The sequence below is a fragment of the Amblyomma maculatum genome, chromosome 1 (assembly GCF_055883805.1).
Source record: "Amblyomma maculatum isolate TAMU_Amacu chromosome 1, ASM5588380v1, whole genome shotgun sequence".
Lineage (NCBI taxonomy): Eukaryota > Metazoa > Arthropoda > Arachnida > Ixodida > Ixodidae > Amblyomma > Amblyomma maculatum.
The window spans coordinates 109,967,176-109,988,558 of record NC_139344.1 but is presented as its reverse complement, the minus strand read 5'-3'; the positions used below and the strand labels follow the sequence as shown (position 1 = coordinate 109,988,558).

The following is a 21,383-nucleotide window of genomic DNA, read 5'->3' as shown; positions in this document are numbered from 1 at the left end:
TTCGGTTAGGTATTTTGTGCCGATGGCTCCATGCTTTCCACTGCATTGCTGCACCATATGTGCTATATTGTTTCGTACCTTCCAGAAAGCTCATTCATAGTAGTAGGTGGTGGGCGAGGTTCTGTCCAGTAAAGCTTCATAGACATTACTACTGGTTAGGATTTTTGGAAGGTGACCGCTTCTTGTCTTGTTATGTTCGGGTCGCTTGCGGGAATGTGTTCTTATCTGGAATGGAGGAGGATGTCAGTATATTTGTTGGATACATCCTGGAATCTCTGAAATCGTTCTGGCATTGGTGGCCGCGTAGCGTATCCTCACGCTGACGCATTGGCGGCTTCGCTTCCTGCAAGGTTGGTGTGTTCCGAAGTGCATATAATGAAGGGATCTGGGAGGTTGCGTGCTGCGCTATGGCGCAGGATTTGAAGTGCTTTGCTAGAAATCCTTCCCTTTTTGTACTTTCGGCACGTGCATTCTGAGTCTGTCACGATAACGGCACTTTTCCTGCACGTCAAAAAGGCCGAAGCAGCCTCTTTCTGCTACGTCTGTTCATTTGTTGCAATATTTGGGCAGACATTGTCGCTAAAGGTGGAATTCGTGATGCCGATGCAGTGGGCTTGCCTTCCTGGCTACATCATTTACATCATTTTACCTGGAGTCCGGGTATGCTTCATGCGGTTTGGTGCAGCCAGGCTCTTGCCAGTTAGCGGTCTCTTTGGCGCATAGCATGCGCAGTGAATTAAACTCTTTTTTGAACTTGATGTCTTTTAATGGTTCCTTTGAGAACTTACGTCAAGATACTTTGCAGAGGAAAAAGTTCGGAGAACACTGCGAAATCTGCTGTGAAGAAATGAAGTGCGAAAGCCAGAACATTGCTGCTGCACACGATACATCGCGCGCCCCTTGTCGAACATAACGAGCATTCCGTTGAACACATCGAATTTCACAGGCATTCTGTGATTAGCTTACAGCAATGGAAAGGAGGAGTATCTGTCACTCGCGGGATCCCACTGACACAACTCGCGGACAACGTAGCAACGCTCAGGCTTACGCATTTTTCCAGATAAGATAGTGCAGAGCTCTAATTTTTTTTTTTCGCTCTTTTGAGCTCTAAGTATATTTTTATGTGATTAATTGACACTCATTACCGACTTAGGATTACTATCATGCATTTATTTGGCTCATTAAGTAAGAAACACTTCCTCTTCGGGTTGGCGCGATGTCACATCCCTTGGACGTGTACATTAGCTGTATGGTTATTGCGACGTTTGATTTATTTTACTTCGCCACTTCTGGCTATAATTAATTAAGAAATAATCCTATTGGCCTAGCACTTTTTCTGCAGCATCCTCATATCATCCTATATCGATTCCAACCATTCGTTTTAACCTAACTCTTCTAAGCACGCCACAACGGCTGCGAAATGTTCTGCACACACGTTCTGGACACTCGACCTTGCCGACATAGCCTTGTAATGCTTTCTCTTCCAGTACCGGTAAATCAGTCGCAGCATAGGGCATATATGTACAGTGTTTTCATCGCATAAAACATTTTCCCTATGTTTAGAATGATTTCGCTAAAAGCTTAAAATGGGAAACGACATTAACGGAACAAGCATTACCTGAGTATGCTTGCCCGCATAGAACGCTGAATGTGGGCCTGATCACGTGCAGGCATCTAAGATATTTACCATATAACAGTTTGTGATGACTGTTTCACGAAGTGATACGTGCCGATTATATTTGTTTAGTACATGCCACTTTAATTATATAATAAATACAGTCTCACGTTCCCGCTAAATTGCTGAAGTTCATTCTATAACTGTAATCCTCAACACTTTTATTAAATGGATTTGTTCGCATACTCCCACACAAAATATAAGGATCCGTCAGCTAATAGAAAGCACATAACAGCCAGGCACGAGCTACGCGAGACTTCCGCCCTGTGTTTTTTTTTTGCTTGTGGTATGGCACTCACATGAACTACTCTGACTGCAGCCAAGCGCTGAGAAAATCCTACCCCCCGCCCCCTCCTCTCTCCGGAAGTCATTTCCAAGGACACATAAGAAGACTCGAATTCCTCACAGACCTGGTACGGCAGGAGACGGTCCCGTCAGGAACGCATCACTTCTGTGACAGCCCGATGACAAATCACCCGGCCCAGCACCCGACCCCGTTCTCAAAGAATATAAAGCCGCGCGCTGTAAGTGGTAGCGGGGAGCCGAAAACGTCATGCAAGCGGTGTCCCAACACTTTGCGCCATGCCCGCAAGGCGCGTTCTCATTAAAGACGGCGTAATGAAGTCCGGGAAGAACAATCATCTACTCTATCCGACACTGTCGCTTAAAATTGCTGCTGTGTATTGCAAAAGAACGTGCGTCGAGAAAGCAGCGGCTAACTAAGCCACCGACCGCAGAAAAAGATGCACTCACACAACACCGCCAGTGACGTAGTCTTTACGCTAAGGCAGAGCTTGGCTTGGCTGCACAGGGGCGCATGACATAACGACTAAATACTCGCCGATATTGATGCCAGGGCAAAGATAACCTGATGTGCTTCCAAGAAACGTTCTCTGCTGTATCCGCCATGGGGAAAAAGGAGAGTGCGCCTGGAAATGGGGTTAGCTTGCAACGCACTTCAGAGACCTTGGAAGTGACACATCTGGTGAGCCCTTCTGCTTAGTATATCTCAGGCAAACATGATCTTGAAGCCACAGTTTCGCGTTTAGAAACAGAGTAATGGCTGTATTGTAAGCAGCGCCGAGACTAAACCAAAAACGGGTACGCTTGCAAGATTCCCGGGAGCCACGTTCTTTGTGGCCCCTCCTGATACAACACTACAGCGTAGTTACTCAAATAAATTGCGATTTTTGTTTTAACGCGATAGCATTACAGGCCCCATTTTACAGGCAATATGGCATTGGCGTTGTCAGCGTAGCGAGTGAGAAATCACGGGTTTGTTCCTGAAAGGTGACAGCTGCATGTCAGATGACATGACGGGTAACTGATTAGTCGTAGGTTTGTGCTACGCTAAGCAGCGACCACTTGGTGAGGCCTATTTGACAGTAGCTAGTAACTCGGGCTTCGGATTTCAGGTGCGTGGGTAAATGAGGGGAGCCAAAACAAGCAGGATCTTTGCATGCTGAATCAGACATGCTATCCCTTAAGTAACGCATGCAGACTCGCACTGCTTGGTTAGGAGGGACGTTGTATCTACGTGGGGTGGTTGTTTATATATTGTGGTACTACCTTAGGATTGTGAGCTAAAGACTACGTGCGAGATTACAGGGGCACAACGTAAGGGATTAGTAAATAAACGAGTTGCAAAGAGAATGTTCGCTGACTGGTCATAAACAAAGGCTGCGATGAGGAGGTTCCCAAATGGGCGCTTTAGCTCTCTACCTTTCTTGCTTTCTTCGTATTAGGATGCTGGCATACGCATTTGAGAACCCATGTTACTCACCGCGCTAGATGAAACCGTCAAAATAGAGGTAGAAATAAACAGCAAAAAACGCAGTCTTTTTGAAATTATTTTGTTAATGACAGCCCAGTTTCCGCCCTTACAACAGCGCGACGGTCCTATCATGAGTAGCAGTTACAGTTGCGGTACCGAAGGACACCACACCGAACTTGCTTTCGCGCAAAGATGTTGTGGTTTCATCGGATAGCGGCTGTCCCAGATTTTACGTACCCTTGAAGACCAGGTATCGTGCTGCGTGGTTCTTTGTACGACCCTTGCAGCGGAAAGTCTAATGCGCATTCGGAAGCCCCATCAAACTGAGATAAAAGCCCGTAACTGAGGCTGCTGCTCATCAGTAGTAGCGTCAGTTGCAGCAGCAAAGGACAGCACACTGAACTTGCGTTGACGCCTACAGGTTGACATTTTTACTTGTTTAATGCTCCTTAGTTTGTCACGTTTATTTACATTGTCGCAGCCGCTGCCATTGTTTTTGTACACCCTCTTCGCGTGCAGGCATGCCTACGACAGCTGCATTTTCCAAGTGTCTTGAACCCTTCGAAAAACGTTTTCGGGACAGGATGACTGAGCTTCCGCCGAAGTTGGGGGGATTGTCAAGACAAAATTGAAAGCTGGACCTCGCACAATTATTAATCTTTTGAAAAACGAATTCGAAACATTTTATTAAAATCTGCGCTTTTGGAATAATAAATATCACGATGTCAAGAAAGAGAAGAAAGATCAGAGCGTGTCTAACTGAGTCTTGACAACAAAAACTACAGGTAAGGTTAGCGAAACTCTAAAAGTGCTCAAGACAAAAAATAATGGCTTTCTGCAAGCGGCTTGAAGACGCATTGGTAGCAAACTGGAACGCTTCCTACCTAAAAACCGCATTGACGTCATTCACTGCATACCTTACCGTCCCCTGCTCATGGAGAAACTTCCTTTATGTCATTCTTTAAGAACGTCATATGACGATGGTCCTCGCGTGACTAGAAGGCAGAATCCACACGGAAGCTTCGGACGGCACGGCTGGCGGCTAAACACGTTTGCTTCTCTGGATCTAACCCAGAATCGGTCTGAGTAATCGGCCACCTCACGCCTGATAACAAAGTATTGTTCGCATAAACATTAAAACTGAAGAAGGAAATTGCTAGAAACTATTCTGGGTGACTGAAGGTCATTTAAAAGGTCGTGTAGCGATAACTAGTCACGTCTCACTATCTAGAAGAATTGTCTTTTTTTCGCCACGTCATACGTAGAGAGCGCAGAGCGATTTTTATTGACAACAACTTGTGTTTAAATTATCCATGTCCATCGCAACAAGAAATAACTGAATGTATCACCGGTACCATCACCAACATTGTAAATATTATTTTCAAGAACAGGGTGTTCCTTCAGAAATTAAAACAAATAAAATCATTCTTTCAAAATTTAGACGAAGCCTTTTAAATAAATACAGTGTCACATCTATCCATCACTAAGTCATTAAAATAAATTAAAATGCGTGTTTCCAGTTGTAGTAACATAGAATTTCTCTGATAACGTTCGTCTTAGCCCTAAAGAATAAATTCAACAGGAGAATGAGTAGGAAAGGACTAGTTGAATCCGTTTTTACAAACTTTAGCAAAGCGATCTATACCAACAATCATGATGTTTTTCGGGCAAACTCTAATCATGTGACATATCCACTCCCACACTAGAATCACACAAAAATTATGAGCTGAATAGAGATAATGTAGGCACCACGTCATCTCTGCAGTCACACTCATCGATCGTTACCATATGTGTCTTTAAGACTCTGCTCTCTTCAATATTCAATATTTATTTGATATTCCTAATTTACTTCATTACTTGTTACGTCATTAGTCATTTTAAATTGAGATCAGACCACTTTTCTGCTCTCATGAAACAATCGATGGATTAATGAAACAACCTTTTCGTAAATAAGCGAACTTGAATGAACAGAGCTAAAACGCAAACTCATAAATAGCCCTTATAAGAATAAGCAGAGGTTCTATGTTTGTACAAAATTTGCTACGCCATACTTCCGTTTTTAATAAATACTTATGTAATACAGTTTTTATACTATTGTATATCTCTCGGTAAAAAATTGAGGCGGTTGTCAAGTTCACTCATATTAAACAAACTAAACGAGAGATTTCGTACGTCATACTGATTATCTTAAACATATTTATTACTTGGTCACATGAGCGCTGGTCGTTGCTGATTGTCCTTTCAATCCCCACTGTAGTCACCTGAATTATAACGTTAGTTCTTAGGGACTTCGCAATCTGGCTTACTCCTCTAGAACACAATGAAAATAAAGCTGCGCGATTTGCTACGTGTTGCACCTCTAATCGGATGCCACTTCGCTTTTTAATGAACTGCATATTTTTAGTCTTGGATTGCTAATCGAATTTAAATAACGTCTTACTGAATTTCAGCTCATCTGTGGTGCTAACCTCATTTATAGTATGATAAAAAAAAAGCAAATAAAAGTGCATCTTACTGCACGGCCCTCGGCCTCTGCAAACAAATGTATGTGCTATGGTAATCATTGAAACGATCATTGCGTTCTTTCATTGTGCGCATCAGCTTTGCATGAGGCAAAAGTGTGTGCATAGTTGCGCAACGTCTGTGTCTTCTATTGAATTTCTGATATCACTGTTGTTTTTTTTTTTTATAAGTAGCGAAACTTGTCTGTATAAAATTTAGCGTTGTTAATTTTGCTAATGTTTTGCTGTTGCTTTATTTCTTCATCCGCTCCTTTCAGAGGAATTTTCTGGAGCTGACACTGTAATTGAACTTAGATAAACTTTCTTGAATGGCTAATATTCTTGTTTGGTAAATGTTTCTATTACTATTATGTTGATATATTACAATTGTTATCGGCGTTACCTTATTCATATTCTTTCGTTCTGTGAGGAATAATTCTTGTAAAACTCACGTTTATTATTACACCTATTTATATCATATAGCATGCTTCACTGAAGTTTACTACAGGACCAGTTTATGCATTACATGCTCGGAAACTTAGCTTAGTACGATAATACATTAAGACTGAAATCACTCATGTTTTCTGGATTCTTGAGCACAGACGCGACTGAATCACTTTAAAATTTAGGTTACAGCCATTCATTCTGGAGGTTACTTTAAAATGAAGGTGGCAAATATAGCATGTTTGCCGAAAGCGACATATGCTATAGTTCTCTTTTAAGGTGGAACTGTTTTCGATGTAGGTTCGCTTATGCGCACGGCGAATGCACAAGCTAGGCCATGGATTTGTTATCACTGACGCGGGAGCAAAATTGGGGTACCAGACAAACGTATCTAAGAAACGAGGCTTGTAGGGTTATTTCCCTTGAATGCTCCCCGTAATGTACTTATGACACCTTGAAGATGCGAAAATGTTTCCTTCATAGGATTCCGCGATGCTCATATACGCAGCATTCCCGTTATTTTTCGGTAAATGTTTACCTCCCTACTCACATGAGAGCATTTCTTGCGTCCCTGGACTGCCTAGTATTTCAAACAACGCACTCATCAAACGGAAGGATAATATTTTTTCTGCTTAACAGATTCCTGAGCACCGTTAGATAATCTGTGCACACTGAAAGCAACATAACAGAAAATTAGTTCACTTTTGTAAAATATGTCTCTAGTTAGTATTAGCCCACCCCTTTTGATAAGCATGATTGTGCATACTTTCCTAATCTAAAGGAACCTGACTTGCATTATAGTCGCATGGATGAGTGTAGTAATACTAAATTAGGTTGTTTTCATCTGTACAATGATGTGCTTCAGCATCCGCAAGTTTTTCAGGATAGCCTTGTGCGAAAGAATTTATTTAGGCTAGTTTTTGCTAGTTGAATATAACATTAGCATGTTTGAAAAAGAGATTCCTCTATGTTGAGAGTAGCCAGGTGAATAAAATAAAAGTTCACCTCATTTACAAAGATCTTCCAAAATTTGTTAACATAGAGTCGGGAAGGTGCCGGGAAACGGTTTATTTTATAACTAGCCCAAAACAACAATGGGAAAAGACCGGGCGGCGCTCGGGTCGACTGTTCTTCTGGAGGTTCTGAGCTCAGCCAGCACCGGAACAACGAAAAAAAGAGAAATAAGGAGATGCATGGCACCAGAATGTTTTCTTTATCTGCATTATATTTTGCCATTGAGACTATGGGTAGTGTCATTCCATCTGAAGTTGCAGAATATTAGCTTGGCAAGGAGAGTGTTAATTTAATTGAGGCAGAAGAAGGGGGGGGGGGAGGGGAGGCGGGCTATTTGGTGGATTTTCATGATGTTCTCTATAGCGTTCATTAATTTTTCTCTGTGGGTTTCAGTGATGGGATAGAGGTAAAACATCGCCCTTGCATACGTGCAAATTGGCCATGGTTCAATTGCCGACATCCGGCATATCTCACAGAAAAAAAAAAATATTTATCGATGAAAATAAAATACGAGGCTTGGGGGCGGCCTGATCCGGACAAAAAGAGCGAACAACGCACTCCCCCACCAGTACATAATTTAGCCGCCCTATTAAAGTATTTGCGCAGTCCCTCCAGTATGAACGCAATCCCCTCCAGGCCATCAGTCCCCAGTGCCTGCGTAGCAAAAGACCAAAATGCGATTAGACCTGTAGAGCAGCGGAGGGTGCTTAAGATTTCAGACTGTGAACAGGCCGATCATGTAAAGTGAGCCTGGACTCCTGAGCCCTGTCCAACAATTCTAGCTTAACAGGGTAGTTCGCGGGGCTAGCGATGAATGGGATATCATAGGGCTTTTTGAGGCTACAAGTGCAGATTAGGTACATACCTTCTTGAAGGACGCGCATGCTCTAAGCCTTCGTGATTTAGTATGAAGGCAATAGCATAATGTCAGGTTACTGGGCCCGCTTGCACAAACGATGTTAAGACTGTCTTAGCTAAGTCCAGACTTAACTGGAGTCTTAAGGATAGGCCGCTAGCATGGCTGCTTAAGACTGGAGCCAAGACTGGGCTTCAGTCTTGACTTGAATAAGTCGCTTGCAAGATTACGACTCTAGTGCCGTCTTAGTTAAGATACAAGGACGGCAGGTACCTAAGTAGCGAAATAGGGGAAGGCAGGAAGGCCCCGTCCTAGCTTTGAGATGTAAACATTGTCATTTACATCTCAAAGCTAGGACGGGGCCAGCACGTCCCTGCCTTCCCCTATTTCGGTACTTAGGTACCTGCCGTCCTTGTGTCTTAACTAAGACGGCACTAGAGTCGTAATCTTGCAAGCAACTTATTCAAGTCAAGACTGAAGCCCAGTCTTGGCTCCAGTCTTAAGCAGCCATGCTAGCGGCCTATCCTTAAGACTCCAGTTAAGTCTGGACTTAGCTAAGAACATCGTTTGTGCAAGCGGGCCCTGGTCTGTATAGGTACAACTGGCGAAATTGTTCTGTCACACATATATTAAAAAACCTGAGAAAGGTGATGAATACTTGAAATAATCCATGGGTAATGTTGCCTGGAAGGAAGAAGACTGCGCAGATTAGCACGGTGCTGCCCTTCCTTTAAAAAAACTTGCGTCCTAAATTTACGTGCCTGGACCACATCCAGCGTTGTGAACAGATTTTAGTATGTGATCGTGTGCAGAGCTGTCAAACGCCGCCTTTTGTTTTCTGAGCTTGCGTCTGTGCTGTCCCTGGCTGCAGAACCTCGTTTTTAGTAAGAGAAATATTTGAGTGGAAACTTTCCTGGGATACTCAAACAACAGGTGTGGGAAACGTTCTGTGCTCTCTAGTCATCTAGTTGGTTCAATCCAAGCTATTTCAGAGTTTAGCCAGGCATGTTTTTCGCTAATAGTGGTCCGAACGTGATAAGCGCGACTGCATTATCTCCTTTTGAAATCGAGGTATTGTGTGGTGTTTGTAATTGGTCTCGACTGGAGATCTTTTTCCAATTATCGTTTATATGACAGAGTATCGTTCCTTTGCTTCTGTCCGGGAGGTTGAGCCGAAGGGTATTGTGATACCATGAAGGTCTGGCGCCATCGTACAATTGTTTTGGAAGAATGCCAGATTTCGTTATGCTATAGAGCACTCGCCATCAGCGTGTACACTATCCAATGTGTCCTAGGTATGCAGTCTCTCACGTAGTTCCTTAATCTTTAGACCTTCAATTTAGACCTTGTGTGCTGGCCTGTTTCTGTACAGAAGGAAACACGTGTGTTTTCGTGCCGCATAGGGAACGCAAAAGTTTTAAGTGTATTTTGTGTGTAATGTACTCTGTTGCAACTGCAAGCGTGATTCTATTACATATGTTGGAGCGTTCGGTTCATGATTGCTCGCCTGCAGCGATATGTCATTTCCCCTTAACGCAGCTGATATCTTGCGGTTACTATCCTAAGGCTATCGTAACTACATTATATCTGATGGTTGACAATTACTTGTCAAGCTAGGCAATGTATATAGCTGCACGAAAATTCACGAATAACTCGCAGCTTCAACCAAACAAAAACGGCAGTGACGCATGATTATATTTACATCAGGCGAGACTCAACGCTTCAAAGGCATAAAGAGCCAGTACAGAGAGAGCAGGTGGCTGGAAGAAAAGCAAATCGCTTTTCTTAAACATCGCAACTCCACGAATAATAACTCGCATAATGGAGCACACTCAAGCTAGTAATAACAACATACATCGCTATCCTCAGATGATGACTGGCAACATCTTAGGAGAACAACCACAAAACCCGACTGGCCACCATGACATACGAAAGATCACTATAAACATTATGTCCCAAAAACAGCATACTAAGGCCCCTTGCACAGGATTGGAAGCATCCTTAAAGCTTAACAAGAATACACGCTGGAACCGATATAGACACGTGGACTAAAGGCGTCATATAAATGGTAAGTGCTTGCAACAGACATTACAACTACGTCGCCGGCAGAGTGGCCGCACCCGCTCCTCGCGCTAATCGTAAAAACACCCCACAAGATTATAACATACGGAAAACGACGACAAAATTTGCTACATTTTGTTGCCCTTTCGCCCTGAAATTTTTCAATCTCAGAGCGAGAAATTCTGTCAATAAAACAAACACTCCCAATTCTAAGAGGACTTTTCTTGGGTAAATATTGATAATTCAGGAAGCCAAAATGCATAAAATTCAGCATCTGAAATTAATCAGTCTCACCTGTTTTTATACTTCACGTGCAACGTTGTATGCCCGCTCTTCACAAGTATTCTGCTTTCCTTCCGTCATGTTTTTCGCTCATTCATTCCACTTAATCAATTCTAGCCAATTTACCTGACTAATATATGCTTAGCGCCTTGTCTTTCTGCTTTCTCGTATCTCTCGGGGTACTTGATTAGAACGCAAATTAGAATAGGGCTTTTACCTCACAGAAACAAATGACGGGCTATCATTCGGGAGCGTCCCTATGTCTGTGGAAACGACAAGGCGGAGTGCACTCTAGAAGTATTTGGAAACAATATCAGCGGCTGAATGAAGCTGAATGTGTAAACTCATTTTCTTGTTACCAAAATATAGGTAAAAATACTACACTATTGTTGCTGACAGTAAACTGAGTGTAACTGAAACAGAAGGTTATCTGCAAACGTCAATAACACCGCAGGTATAAAGAAAGGACGAGAAGGCACAAGAGAATAGAGCGCTCACTTCCAACTGTTTATTTCACCAAGCGTGCCATGTATATATATACACCAGCAAGTGTGAAATTATAGAAAGGGAAAGGGAAACGAAACTCGTCATGATGCCACAGCATGGCACCAGGAACTCAGATTTTTAGATGGATGAGATTGGGCTCCTGGTCCCATGCTGTGGCATCATGAAGAGTTTCGTTTTCCTTTCCCTTTCTATGAATTCACACTTGCTGGTGTATACATACATTGCACGCTTGGTGAAATAAACAGTTGGAAGTGAGCACTCTATTCTCTTGTGCCTTCTCATTCCTTCTGTATGCCTGCGCTGTTATTAAAGTCATGATAAACCAACTAGCCCAACGAGCATCAATCTTGGGTTATCTGCAAAATTTTCAACGTTATTCTTTCTACAGTGTTGGTCCACAAAGAATCATCCCCACCCCTTACAAAAACAAAAACACATTTTGAAAAAAAAAAGCGTGCTACTAATGGTACTTTTCTTGCAACTGTGTGCTAATAGTAAACATCTACCAACTGGCCTTCTGTGAGTGACAAATAAGTGAGCATGGACAAGCAGCCCAGTGCGAGATGGCATGGCCAAAAGATGACACGTTCAGTAGTACTTGCGAGCGGGCTAGTTGGCTAGACGGTTTTGAAGACGTCTGGCGCTGCATAGTTATACACAAACACAAGACACACTCAAGTGATCAAAGCAAGTCGTTCACACCGATGATGCACTCGCTACCTACCAACTGGTTGTTATTTGTGATACGAAGCAGAAGAATGCATCACAAAAACGTAGGGTTACAATAAGAAGAATAAACCTAAAGATAAAAAAAAATGCGAAAATAAAACAAAAATGACAAATTGCGTCTATTCTTTTTTGTCATATTGTCGGAACGAAGCAGTATCACCTCCTTCCTGTTGAGCGCCACCGACGGAACACTCACGCATTCCCCTCCTTCCCTCGAAACCATCTTTAATTCTGCGATAATATGTCTTTTTAAACCGTCTTTTGCTCCAGCCAGCACCTGGGTTTCGGTGAACCTTGGTACACAATGGGTACCCCTCGAGTCCTGTTGATCGTCTTCCGTTTTACAACGAGAGCATTGGGTCGCCAGGTTTCCTGGAACCGACAATGCGGCACATGAATTTCTATGTTCCCTTAGCCTTTCATTGAGGCATCGGCCTGTCTGCTCCACATAGGCCTTCCCACATGTCAGGGGAATCTTGTACACGACATCTGTGCGGCATTTGACAAAGCGTTCCCTGTGAAGTACGCTGCATCTTTCCTTGGTCTCACTCGTTCCATTCACCTTCCTGTAACATACTCTTTAATTTGTTCGGTCCAGAAAGCACGACCCTAATTTCAAATCGGCTGGCTATCTTCTTAAGACAGTGTGCTATGCCATGTACAGTCTTTGTCAAAAGTGTAGAGCCCAGGGGGTCTGCTTCTGAACTACGTCGTGCGGCTTGTAATGCATTTTCAATGTTCCTAATCCCTTGTTGGTAAGATGTTTTGTGCTGCCCCCTCCAATGGGAAGGGCTCCTGTTAATGCTAAATTAGCGCCACTACACTGCTTAGAAGTAGACCCCCCGGGCTCTACACTTTTGACCAAGACTGTACGTAGGGCAGGACAACAACCTGTCTTCTCTTTTCGCTCTCTATACGCTCTCTTGTTCGGGATCGCATATTCTTCAAACAGCTTTCAGCTGCAGACATCAGCATGCTCCTCGGATATCCACTTGGTTTCAGCCTCTCAATCTGTATGTTGTTGACACTGTCGCCCGTCAAGTGCGGGCAGGATTTGATCAGCGCCTGCCGTAAAGACGAGAAAGCCAGCCCCCGCTTAATCAACTTAGTATGACCGGAGTCGTTTGGGAGAAGGCTTTTTGCCCCTCGCGTTCTATAAACCCAGCACGAATGGTCTTCGTGAAGCACGAATCTGATATCCAAGTACTGGATCTGTGCATTTTATGGTTGCTCAAAGGTAAACTCAAGCCCCAGATGTGCTTTAGGAATAGTGCCACAATGCTCTCAACCTTGCTCGCTGTCTATTCTCCATACGGCAGGCAAACAAAAAAATCTGCAGCTGAAAGCTGTTTGAAGAATATGCGCCTTCGAACAAGAGAGCGTATAGAGAGTGAAAAGAGAAGACAGGTTGTTGTCCGGCCCTACGCACATGGGATATCAAAATGTCTTAAAACGATAGCCAGCCGATTTGAATTTAGGGTCGTGCTGTTTGCACCGAACAAGTTAAAGAGTATGTTACAGGAAGGTGAATGCACAGAGTGAGACCAAGGAAGGATGCGGCGTACTGCACAGGGAACGCTTTGTCAAATGCCGCACAGGTGTCGTGTACAAGACTCCCTTGACATGTGGGAAGGCCTATGTGGGGCCGACAGGCCGATGCCTCAATGAAAGGCTAAGATAACATTCAAATTCGTGCGCCGCATTGTCGGCTCCAGAAAACCTGGCGACCCATTGCTCTCGTTGTACAACGGAAGACGATCAACAGGACTCAAGGGGTACCCAATGTGTACCAAGGTTCACCGAAACCAAGGGGCTGGCCGGCGCAAAAGACGGTTTTAAATGACAGATTATCGAAGCATTGAAGACTATTTTGGGGGAGAAGGGGAATGCATGAGTGTTCCGTCGGTGGCGCTCAACAGGAACGAGGTGATAATGCTTCGTTCGGACAATATAAAAAGTAGATAAACGCAACTTGTCATTATTTTTGTTTTATTTTTGTATTTTTTCTGAATCTTTTGTTTTCTTCTTCTTATCGTAACCCTATGTTTCTTTTTTTTTGTGATGCATTCTTCTTCTACTTAACAGTTGACTCCCTGAGGGCACATTTCTGGCACATCTCCCGGGTTCCCTGTCATCATTTGGCCAGTCTTCCTATTAGCAGGCCGCGTACTTCGTTTACAGAGACCGTTGATGTGCATCGCGCTATTTTGCCGTCCCAGTTTACACCCGCATCTAGACGGTCCTCTCCGCTATGGATCCTGCATAAACCACACGTGCTTCTTTCAATACCCGGCATCAGGAAGAAGGTCAAGCTGTCGCCGACAGAACTAAAACAACTCACTCTTGAATACTTCCATGAGCACCATGCAAATCGTTTGCACGTCTACACCGATGGTTCAATGAATGCCGTGAGTTCTTTATGCTCCATGGTCATACCTTCAATTAATACTGAAATAAAAGTTAGTACGATTCACCAGACTTTTTCAACAGCTGCAGAGCTAACCGAGCTAACCACTCTTCGTGTCGCCATTAGGCAACTCAGTCAGTAGAGCCCTCAGCGGTGGTCTATTTTCACAGATTCAAAAGCTGCCCTGCAAGCCTTAAAAGCGGCTCTTCGCCGTGGAGCCTATGAACAACTCGTTGCGGAGATACGACAAATTCATCACTGTGCAAATAATGGAGGACATGACATCATCTTACAATGGCTTCCAGGACACAGCGGCATAGCAGGCTATCTTCGGGCGGACGAGGTCGCACGAACAGCCCACCAAGACGGCGATTGCGTGTTGATTCCCTTTTCCAGGGCAGACGCAGCGGGCAGGCTTTGCGCACTTGCGTGGGAACACACGCTCTCCTTGTGGAATTCTGGCCAGTTTGCGAACTGCTGCTTAAAATCAATAGACCCTGACCTGAAGGTCCAGCTTCCACCTGGCCTACCCGGACGCGAAGAAACTTTGCTGTGCCGCCTGTGGGTTGGTGTAGCATTCACAAACTCGTATTCTTTTACGATAGGCATGACAAACAGCTCTGCATGTACAAACTGTTGGTGCGAGGAGTCTATAGGCCACATTCGTTGTGAGTGCCCCATATACATTGAGGAAAGACAATGTCTGTGCCGTACTTGGGAGCATCTAGATGAACGCCCATTGGCTGAAATGATTGTAGGTCCCTGTCCACGGCGGTCGTGTGCGGTGATGGCCTCCCAGGCACTGCTCCGCTTTATGAAAAGCACAGGCCTTATCGAAAGACTATGCGTTTGCTGTTATGTTACGTGATGTGACGTGGCATGTCTGTGATGTGACTGTACTAACTTCACCCAACCCTCTCTCACAACTTTTATATCCACTCACCACCTTCCCCAGTGCAGGGTAGCAAATCGGTTTCTTTTACGGGTTAACCTCCCTTCCTTTCCTCCTCATCTTCCTCCTCCTCTTTCTTCTTATCACACATAACAACCAGTTGGTAGCGAGCGCATCATCGGTGTGAACGTCTTGCTTTAATCTCTTGTGTGTGTGTGTGTGTGTGTGTGTGTGTGTGTGTGTGTGTGTGTGTGTGTGTGTGTGTGTGTGTGTGTGTGTGTGTGTGTGTGTGTGTGTGTGTGTGTGCGTGCGTGTGCGTGTGCGTGAGTGTGTGTGTGAGTGTGTGTGTGTGTGTGTGTGTGTGTGTGTGTGTGTGTGTGTGTGTGTGTGTGTGTGTGTGTGTGTGTGTGTGTGTGTGTGTGTGTGTGTGTGCGTGTGTGTGTGTGTGTGTGTGTGTGTGAGTGCGTGTGTGTGTGTGTGTGTGTGTGTGTGTGTGTGTGTGTGTGTGTGTGTGTGTGTGTGTGTGTGTGTGTGTGTGTGTGTGTGTGTGTGTGTGTGTGTGTGTGTGTGTGTGTGTGTGTGTGTGTGTGTGTGTGTGTGTGTGTGTGTGTGTGTGTGTGTGTGTGTGTGTGTGTGTGTGTGTGTGTGTGTGTGTGTGTGTGTGTGTGTGTGTGTGTGTGTGTGTGTGTGTGTGTGTGTGTGTAGTGTTTGCGTATAACTATGCAGGGTCCGAAGTCTTCGGAGATGATACGTTCCTCTTTATTTATGTGCAGTGGAGCGAGACTTCGGCAAGCACGTTGCCCTCAGGGGCAATGTTTTGGATGAAGAGTCGCTAGTATGTGGCGCCAATTAATGTCGAGGCGACACCCGCATTTTCCAAAGCACGTGCCCCTTCGCACCTATAATGTAATCCTGTCGTCACAATTTTCTCTGCCTTTCCCACTCTTTAGGGGCATCCGGTGCGCAGTTCATCATCTGTTCTCGGCAGAGGGTCCCTTCGCTGAGCGAAACACGCCCTTCCAGCGTAGGTTGCGACACATAGAAACGCTAGTGTTACGTCTACGCACACACCGGCTGGCCAAACTGCCTCGGTCTCCAGAGGAACCAGAAGCGACGGCCTCGCTATGTCAGCGCGCGAGAGCATCACGGCCCCACCGTCAGGTCCCAGCCCCGTGGCAACGCTCCTGCTCGTCGCGATAGTCACCGCAGTCTTCGGAAAGGTCGTCGTTGGCTTGGCCAGGTGGATGCGTATTTATTGGTACCTGCGCAAAGTGCCTCATCCCAAGGAGCGGTGGCCGTTCTCCATCGCCTTGGACATGTGGCAGAGCCTGGCCAAAATGGACCACAACCTGGAGATCAACGCAAGTAAGGAACCATGAAAAAAAAAAAAAATTTGGCAGCTGCAGAGCATCAGCAGCTTCCCGCGTTTTCTTGTTGTTATTGTTTCGTTTTTTTTTTTTTGCGCTTGACGCGACCGTTGTGTGGTGTTCGGTGATGGCAAGGCCCAAGCTGGTTATACGAAGTGTGCTGTAAGACAGCACTGAGGCGTACAATATTATAGATTTTCTTTCTCAAGGAGTGAAGGATGAATTGAAGTCCTTTGCAAGCAAACTGAAGTTAACGTGTATGTTACGTTTAAGATTACTGTACAAAAGACAATATGGCTCCTGATTCCCCCTCGTTTATTCTTGCAGTTTTTTGCTATCGTTTGTCAAAAACAGCCCTGATTGGTTTTCAGTGGCAGTGTTTACTTGGTTCGAGCCCAGGACAAACTTTAAAATCACAGTTTTTCAGTGCACTGCAAAGTTAGATGCGTACTATCAAGTTGTTCACAACAGCCCTCTTGCAATATTTCAGTGCTGTCTTACAATTAAAAGTAAGGTCCAAGATAGTTGGGCTTGTGTAGGCATGCAGACTGAATCCTGTGGTATTTATAGTGGGATACAACTGGAAACGAGCAGCTGATACGGGCCATTGTACGCAGAATGTTTGTTACTCCGCTGAACAGTAAACTAAATTACACTAAATGTGCTAGAGGCATAGGATAAGAATTCTTGAGATCATAATTTCGTATTATGATTAGTCTTTCATTTTTGGGTAGGAAGAAAAGCTTAAACAGCGCACTATTTTATATCATAGAGTAATTTTGTATAGCGGATACTACGAAGTTGTGCTGCTTCCAGCTATAGAGGTATGGATATTTACACAGTTGTAGGCAATTGAAAACGCTTCTGAAGGCGCACAGTGACAAGATAATTGCAATACCATGTAGTCGTGGGACTACAGACAAATACACGCAGAAGTGCTGCTTCCGAGTAGGAAAAACATTTTTTGTATGTGTGTGAAATGCCTTCCTGACTCTTTCGATTCTCACTTAGATTGTCACCTCTTGATCATATGGCACAGAGAATGAGTTTATAACGCTGCACCAACCTTGCCTAAGTTTTAGCGGCATGCGCTAGAAGGTTTCCACGCCGCATCCTTTTTGTTGTGGCTTCGGCTGTGAGCATTGCGAGACCTTCAAGCTGACCCCTATTGCTCTCGCATTTTACACGTCACAACACGGTGTGCTGTTGGCCGCGCCATATAGCTGTTGGCATACCACTATAGGTGAGGCTAGTAATTTTGATGCTAGGAATTGAGCAAGTGGTGAATGTCCTTATCCTAGTAAAATGACGTACGTTGGCAGTTTGTTAAGCGCAACTCCCGACAAGATAACTTAAGCTGATTATTATGTTATTTGCTTGCATGGAACGGAGGAATTTTCAACTATTTTGAAGAAGCCTTCACAACAATAGTTGACCAGGAAGTCACCGTTGTGTACTACGGTCCGCAACCATTCTTGCTTGCGAGCACACCGAAAGCCATAGAAGTGAGTGCGAACTCTTAAAATATCTTTTTATTTTTTTGTCGTTAAGAAAGCTGCTGATGGTATTAAGTTTCATATTTTCATTTTTCAGCCGATGCTCACCAGCAGCCAAAACTTGAACAAACCATTCCTGTACGAGATGCTAGTGCCATGGATGGGAACTGGCATACTAACACTGTAAGTGATTGCTACCTCAATAACCCTAAATTGCCTCACGCCTGCCCTAAACGGCCATTTAAGGAATCGAAATTCGGCCAGTTATTGGCAGTTTAGCGACTGTTTCTAACAAAACAACACCTTCGGCAAATTTGGCAGTTTTTTTCTAATTACGCTATGCGAACAGCTGATTACCAAACCGAACAAATTTAATTGTGGCATATTATCCCCTGGTATAGAGCCCCGGGAGACATGCCGAGCGGATATCAATCTGCAAAACAGACGGCTGCATTTAGATGTTCCTCTAAGGCTAAATAATTGTTTTCGAAGAACAACACTGAACAGTTGCTAACGAAACGAGGGGAGGCAAGAAAAAAGTTGCCTAGAGTAGAGGTTCTCAGCTAAAAGTCTCTGACTCAATACAAAACGGGCCAAGAAGAAGCCTACCATCCAGGCATTATTTCCCATCGCCTCTGAATGCAAACACAAAGCATATCAAGAAATAATGAAAGCGAGAATGTTTTGGTATGCCTTTTTCTTCTGACTTCCACATGCAAGAAATTAGGAAAGCTTCATGCCCCGTTCTGACTTCGCAATATTTTTGTTCTTTCTGTTTGACTGACTCGACCTCTAGAGTATACAGGAGCAGGAGGCATGATTGTGTTCCTTTCAGGGTTCGGTTGGGAAAGTTGTTACTGTTTTTTGTGCTTGTACACGAGAGTGACAAGGCTGATGTTTATTGAACTGCAGTGAAAAAAGCGCCTGGCGAAGCCGTCGGAAGCTGGTGAGCCCAGCGTTTCATTTTCGAGTGCTGAAAGAATACGCACCGATCATGAACCGCAGAGCACGAGAAATGGTGTGCAAACTGGACGCTATGGAAGCGGACTTTTTTGACGTCCTGCCTGTTGTGCGGCTAGCAGCGTTTGGCATACTTTTTGGTGAGAATTGCGCGCACGTGCACGTCTTTATCGCTGCATTGAGACCGCACTGCACTAAAAACCCACACCCAGACTACTATGTCGAGAAAACGTCTGGGGCTAAAGCACTTATTGTGTGAATTTTGTTTTGTACATTCTCCCGTGTCTTTTCTTTTTCGCATATAGAGAAAAAAGACATATAGAAGCACCGTTCTGTACATTTACGCGCCATAACATGTGGTAACGAAAAGCTGTGAAACAAGGATTAACAAAAACTTCTGACGCAGCATATTTGTTCATCGGCAAGTTGTTTTTTTTTTTTTTTTCGATGTTTTTTGATAGCGATTTTTTCCTATGTGAGTAGTATTCGCCATAACAATTATTATATCCACAGATCTCTCCTCGGGATGCTTGCAGCTTCCTTCTATTCATTGTCAAAAAGCACGCCATTGGTTTCCTCTGCCAGTCTAGACTAGGCAGTACACGTGCAGGGCAAACTTTGCAAGCGAGAATTTAGCCCCATCGGTAAGCAGCCCATTCCAATCAACATGTTTATAAAAACATCATACAATATTTCTCAATGATTAAGAATTAAGGAAGTGTACGACTGGTGTATTTGTTCTTTCGGACGAAATTAATAATAAACTAAGGACGACCTCGAGGGTTATTACAAAGGAGCAAGCATGAGAAAGCATTATGAGACGATTTCTGTTTAGAAATAGAAAAAAAGTCTGAAAACATTACTCGTAAGAGTATAGAGCTCGTTCGTTCCCCTAAAAAGCCGCCGCTATAGACTGTGTTCAGGAGAAATCCCGATTGCTCAACAGTGCAATGACGTCTCTGTCACGTGAGCTCGCGCGGGAATTTCAAACAACTCAAATTCAAATAAAGTTAACCAATTGAGGGAGGGTCCAAATTAAACCAAAATACGCGAGATGGTTCCTCTATTCAAGGTATTTCAGAAAATTGGAGTACCTAATTCAATGAAACACGTTTCATGCCAGGCTGTCACGCAACGCATAAGCTGGCCGCGAAAGGTTGTTCGTTACAAGCCTGTTAGAGGGACCCCTATTGAACGCGTTGTGGTGCGTATGATTTACGAACTTCTGTTTGGGATGTATGCTGCTGTCACAGTAATAATAATTTAACAAGAAAGTAAAAACTCGCCGAATAAAAAGCGCCCTTAAATGCGCTATCACATCTAGTTTTAAGGTGAGGCTGAATCACTCTGCTAATGTATGGACACCAAACTCCTGAACCTCGAACGAGCTTTGACATACACTGCAAAGACCAGGCTCATAGACGAGACTAACTTTCGACATATGCTGTCTAGACAAGTACTGTGCCTTTCATTGGAACTTAAGCATTTTTACTAGTCTGAAAATCGGCGAGAGATATCTGCCTCTCTTGTGAACTTAATCATAGATGATAAAATCTCCTCTCTTTGCAAACAAGATTTGGTTTTGGTACACACAGCTTCAATTTACACTCGTGAGCAATTTTGGCCATAAAAATGTGGAGCGTTTTTGCATAATTTGTACAGACAAAATATCATGCAATAGCGCTCAGGATAAAGCAGGTGCTCTGCTTTATCCCAGAATGTCATACCACATCGCTTTTCGGCAGTGCTGTGTCTCGCCCCTTTTTTCTTCGTGTTTGTGCAGGTGCGCTGTTTTGTCCTAGAAAAATATTACACCTTTTTTTTTAAATTACAGGGCAGCGCCGTATCAAAATTTGTTAGTGCATGCACATATACTACTATATGTTTCTCCCTAGGTAAAACGTGGGAAGTGTGTGGTGGCGGAAGTATGCTTTGCACCATTTTGGTCCTGGTTGTAACTGGGTCTGCTCTTGCCGCGCTCATTAGCTAACAACTGATGACGCAGGACACGTGGCGCCGCCCTTTCCTAGGTTGAATTTTATATTTTATTCACTACACAATACCCTAGCAGGTGCCAAAACATTGTTATGTTCATTCGGTTACGCTTCGTCTCCGGATAAAATGAGGACGCGGAAAAAGACCAAGGAACCTCTTCGGCGTCATATCCCTGGGTATGATTATTTTCTTTGCATCTTCTCTTTGTCAAGGTCTAGCGGCAGAACGCTACAATTTATTGATCAAGTTATTGTGAATCAATAAAAATCTTCCTAGCGCTGACCAGAAATGAGGAGGTTTTTTACCTTAGAACAAATAAGTCAGCCAACATTAGGTTCAATGCCTTGAACGAGAGAGCGTCAGAAACTTTCTGAGAAAGATGAGAGTAGCACTGTATTGCATCTTATGTAGAGGCACCTCAGT

General features: G+C 44.0%; 1 protein-coding gene across 1 annotated transcript in view; it reads left to right on the top strand.

Annotated features, from left to right (window-relative positions):
- Window positions 1–2,557: 2,557 nt before the first annotated feature.
- Window positions 2,558–21,383, top strand: part of LOC146203483 (cytochrome P450 4V2-like) — a 37,196-nt gene continuing 18,370 nt past the window's right edge. Inside the window, exons 1-5 of the mRNA XM_084585706.1 lie at window positions 2,558–2,660; window positions 16,093–16,507; window positions 17,902–18,014; window positions 18,103–18,188; window positions 18,918–19,105. Of these exons, the coding sequence (XP_084441832.1) occupies window positions 16,267–16,507; window positions 17,902–18,014; window positions 18,103–18,188; window positions 18,918–19,105 (628 nt within the window). The 5' untranslated portion in view covers window positions 2,558–2,660; window positions 16,093–16,266. The remainder of the gene's footprint in view (window positions 2,661–16,092; window positions 16,508–17,901; window positions 18,015–18,102; window positions 18,189–18,917; window positions 19,106–21,383) is intronic.